The sequence below is a fragment of the Colletotrichum destructivum genome, chromosome 11 (genome assembly GCF_034447905.1).
Source record: "Colletotrichum destructivum chromosome 11, complete sequence".
Classification (NCBI taxonomy): domain Eukaryota; kingdom Fungi; phylum Ascomycota; class Sordariomycetes; order Glomerellales; family Glomerellaceae; genus Colletotrichum; species Colletotrichum destructivum.
In genome coordinates this window covers 1,167,341-1,172,094 of record NC_085906.1, presented here as the reverse complement: position 1 = coordinate 1,172,094, position 4,754 = coordinate 1,167,341, and the positions used below count along the sequence as shown (strand labels likewise).

Genomic DNA, 4,754 nt, shown 5'->3' with positions numbered 1-4,754 from the left:
CCCGAAGCCAAGATCGCGACGAAAACACAACCCTGTGGCGTCAGAAAAAAGACGAAGAGTGCAGACTCGTTCACAGACTCGGAGATAACGAGTGATGCCATAGATACAGACCTTGCTGATTTACTAATGGCCTGGAGTATTTCAAACAGCCTCTAAATGATACATTCGTAGGGTCTAAGTCAGTGTAACCCTATTCATCATTTCTTTAGTTTACAGTAGTTATACAAATGTTAGTAGACAGGGTTAAATTAGTGTCTAGACGTCTCTAAATTCAATTTTATAACTACTTACAGGATCGACTTTTATGTTGAGAAGTGCTTAACTAAGGCAAAGAGTTGCTGCAGTACCCGGCCTGCAGATAAGTGCAGTGGAGGGCGTATTCTAATAGATTATACCATCTAGAGCAAGTTGTTATTCTAGGACTATAAAGGTGCTTATTAAGTGCGGTGCAGCTAGGAGACCATATTATGACTCCTTACTAGTTATTCTAAATGGTGCTACCCTGGTGCTTCCTGTAGCGGTACCTCTCCCGGCTGGACTGACGAATGAGTCACGTATTTGTTCTGTGGTCTAGGTGAATAGAGCACTTTCTTCTAATAGAGCGCGGTCTCTGACAGAATGATGCACAGCAAACAGGCTCAACGTTGATGCTGTACTTGGAGAGGGATACCCACAACGAAAAATATTTCGAGAGTTGCTAGCAATACACACACGACGGTGCCAGTATAAGTTCGTTTCCGAAGCCGACTTTCAAGGATGCAGATGAATTATCAATCTATTGCGTGCTCCAGTGGCAAGGATGATGTGCGTGTTTCCACTGGAACACAGGACAAGGCCCTAAGACCATGTCATTGAATGTAATGCCTGCCAGTTGTAGAGTAGCACTGTTAGAGATACCTCGCAGGGTCTTTTGTAGCTCCTCAGCAACTATTTCCCTATCAGCTTGCCATAGAGTAGAATTAGCCAAAAGTCTAGTGATATGTGTTTATAATACCTTACTGGTTCTGTCTTCCGCGATTGGAAAACTTGCTGGATCTTGTTGCTGGCTTGGTAGGCGTCCTGTAAACCTGCCCATTGTATAGCTCCTCAGCCCCAATAGCAACTTCCCGTGTATTTCTCCCTCTGCCCTTGGCAAATAATGCTCTAAGGCTGTTGTCGACAATGGCTGACACTGTATGCGACTTGCCTGAGCTGGTGGGGCCATGTGCCACAACAGAGACGCAATTTCCCTGCTGGATCTGGTTTAGGACTGGCATAATTGCATTCCAGACTTGTCGTTCTGTTTCTGACGGGCTGAAAATGTGATCAAAGGAGAAATGATGGCCGGCATTATTGAGCTTGGTAGAATCTTGAACCTGAATGGGCAAGATGGCCTCTGTGCTTTCGTGCATCAAGCTTGGTCGTACGCGACATACAACCAGCATTCTGCCAAAGTCTCCAAAATCAGCGGCGGAGTCAACGTGCGGGATTCTCAGAAGGGTTCTAATGTGAAGGGCAGCAATCGACGAAGGCCGTCATATGGCTGGCCAGACGGACCTGCCCTGACGGAGATGGATCCGTGTGATCTGATTGGCCTAGCCAGGCCGCCGTCTCCACTTTCCCATCGATAATCCGATCGATATTCCAACAGAAGTCGTTAAAACCGAAGGGTCGGTAGACTTGGTAGGCTTCGAGCACAGGAAGAGCGGCCGGACCGATCCTGAGGACACAGCGCACCACGATCGAACATCATACAGCGGACATGGATTGGGTTAGTGGACGGAGTGCGAGTAGTCATGCTGGCGTGATGGTTGCTCTGCGTCTCTGATCCGCAAGACATGGTCGGCTGCGAGTCGGAGACGAGTCCCGGGTTTGCGACCAGAGGTTCCATGGGACGTAGCGCCGTGGTCGTGACAAGAAGACAGCGGGGGAGCTACTGACCGGCTTCAGCGAGGGCAGCCAACAGCCCGATCAGCCCACCACTGATTCGTGCTGAGTTTATCAGGTGGACGACCAGTCATTGTAACAAGCATAATCAATTATTAGACAAGTACTTTAGCCTAACGCTAGTCTCCTTACAACATTGTTGCCTAATTTATATTAAAGCCTACTAAAGCCGCGTAAACAGGTTTAGCTATTTTGAAGAAATAGAGAAAAACTTTGAGTTTCACAATGGGAATTTTCGATTGATAATAATGTTGATAACTATGACTAGTTCTTCCTGGCTCACAATCGTTGTAGAATGGTATGGCAGGATTGTCTCTATAATATTCGATACGTAAGGGTGTGTCATTTGGAACGTGATATCGCACAAACTGCAAAGACATAGGATAGAGTTGACTTTAGTATTAACAGCTATGTTTTGCTGATCCATTGCCTAAATTAATATAAATTGGACTACCCAAAAAGAAATCAGAGATCCCCGTTTAAAAACATACTTGATGTGGTTCATTTTTGTCTTCGTTTTCGCTACCTTTCACAGACACGTCGTCGCCAGTTGCGATGCTGAAGATGCTGCACTTTGGCGTCCTAACCAGGGTGATACATTTGATAAAGTGCTTCGCCCTCTTGGCATTGATGCACGCCAGTTCATGGAACACAATGAAGACGTGACGGATGTCAATAAGATTGACTATGTATCCATCTATTGCATTCCTTACATCACCTCGCTGTCGGGATACTACTATACCACGTCCGGCCATCGCTTTCTATCCCCCTCATCTCAACCTGCTACGAAACCTTTGACTACTAACGCTCAACCCCAGACTAGCATCACAACAGAGGAGCAGACAACAGTCCTAAGCCAGACTATTGGCAATTCACAAGTCACGAAATACACATCACAAAGCGCGTCGACAACTGTAGAGCACATGGTAGATTCAGCAGCCACGGAGGCGTCGATCACAACACCCCGTAGCACTCACTCAGCTGCTGCGTATGTTTCTGAAAGACGGTGCACTTTGCAGAGAGATCGAAACTCGAACATCGCGGGCGAGTTCCAGAAGCAGGCTCGAGCATTTTGCGACGAATATGGGGCCTCTAATTTTTACCCGGGGCAAATTGGAACCGGTAACAAGGAAAAAAAAGTGGGAGATGAGCAATTCGTCTTTTCAATTGATTGGATCGACCAATGTGACATCTGGCCGGTCCAAAATGGACTTCAACCTACCGTGTTTGATCGAACTATAACTTGTCTGTCAGTGATGACTCAGAACTTTCTGAAATGTGGCAACAAGCGTTCAAATGGCGGTTACGTAGACGTTAGCTGTCTTAGGTACTCGTCAAGAGCCAAGGATTGGGCCTTGGATGGTGGATAGTGGAAATCTACTCAGTCAGTCAAGCAGCATCAAGTCGACGATTGAAGGGCTCTACATGTCGAAGTGACAGGATGCTATACTCGCGAAATCTGACATTGCTAGAACAGCAAAGTTTAGTTGATTACGTTCTCTCCTTAGACGCAGGATATTTTACCTAAGAATTACTATTGTTAAAGATATAGCTAGCTAATTAACTGCTTACTAACCGCAATATAGCTCCAGTTAGGAAGTAATTAGCTTCAAACTTCATTAAAGGATAACTATAGTTGCAGATGCGGTTTTTTTTGTAAGTACGACTATAAGAGAGCCTAATGCAAAAGCCTAGATGCTATTTGTAGCTGTATATTACTAGTTTAGAATACAATTGCAAAGTGCAATACTTATCTATAATAATATATCTACAATTTTGATGAGACTGGCTTTATGATGGGCGTTTTTGCAACCGGCATGGTTGTTACAAATGCTGAAAGGCATTTAAATACAAAAATGGCTCGGCCTGGTAATTGAGAATGGGTTACAGTCATTCAAACAATTAGCTCGCAAGGATATAGCCTCCTGCCTTACATCATCGTTGCCGGCTAATATCATTTCTTACGCTGGTACGCAGAAACATCTCTTCCGCCCGATTGGATTATCGCAACGTCTGAAAACGGATGGACAACAAACGAGAAAGCCATAGACCAAGTTAAGCACTAGGACACAACGTACAAACTTGCTAGTTTTTCAAAGAAAGATCTGACGATAAGGACTCTAAGAAGTTTAAATTAAATTGATGTTGTGATGTTTTTGCTGCCGCGGTGGTGGATGGTGACGCACCTTTTGTCGACCAGCGCGGGCGGTGGGTGTCTGTCGCGAGCCTTATCGTTACCCTTAGAGCGGTCTTCAGCACCCATCACCGGAAGAGTCCTTAGTAATCCTAACAAGGCCATGTATGAATAACCCCTTATCTGAAAACGCCCGCCAATACGCTCAAAATGTTCAGCGCTGGGCCAAGACCAAATCTTTCAGCCCTCAAACATGCACAACACAGGGTTACCGGTTTCTCTTCTATTCTCCCTCCAAACTACAGGGCGGCAGACTCACAAAGTACACTAAAAAATGCCTCCCTATTTTATCTGCATACACAAGATGAGGCTCTACAAGAAGGGACCAACCAAATGCTACCTAATTTATTCTCTTGGAATCTGTTATAGCTAAGGCAGCCAGGGGAAATCGGCTAAGTTACATTCGGCAATAACTCAGCCACCCCCATTTAAACCACGTTATCTACACCTTCACCCCCAAGGTTTGCAATTGCAATTTCACAGTAACCCCACCCCAGGGAAGATAGGTACTAGTGGGGCCGACTCAAGTCAGACCCACCTAGCCTCAATAGCCAATTAGAGGGCCTAACTCCGTCTGACTCATCCACCTACTGGCTGCTTGCCAGCGTTTCCTGCCCTGTCTGATTAAGTAAGG

At 45.6% G+C, this 4,754-nt stretch overlaps 1 protein-coding gene across 1 annotated transcript; it reads left to right on the top strand.

The window, feature by feature from the left end:
- Positions 1-2,420: 2,420 nt before the first annotated feature.
- On the top strand, positions 2,421-3,296 carry CDEST_15438 (uncharacterized protein; the record flags this gene model as incomplete). Its single annotated transcript, XM_062931594.1, has 1 exon — positions 2,421-3,296. The coding sequence occupies one exon, from the start codon at positions 2,421-2,423 to the stop codon at positions 3,294-3,296; it is 876 nt and encodes a 291-aa protein (XP_062787645.1).
- Between the last annotated feature and the right edge of the window lie 1,458 nt (positions 3,297-4,754).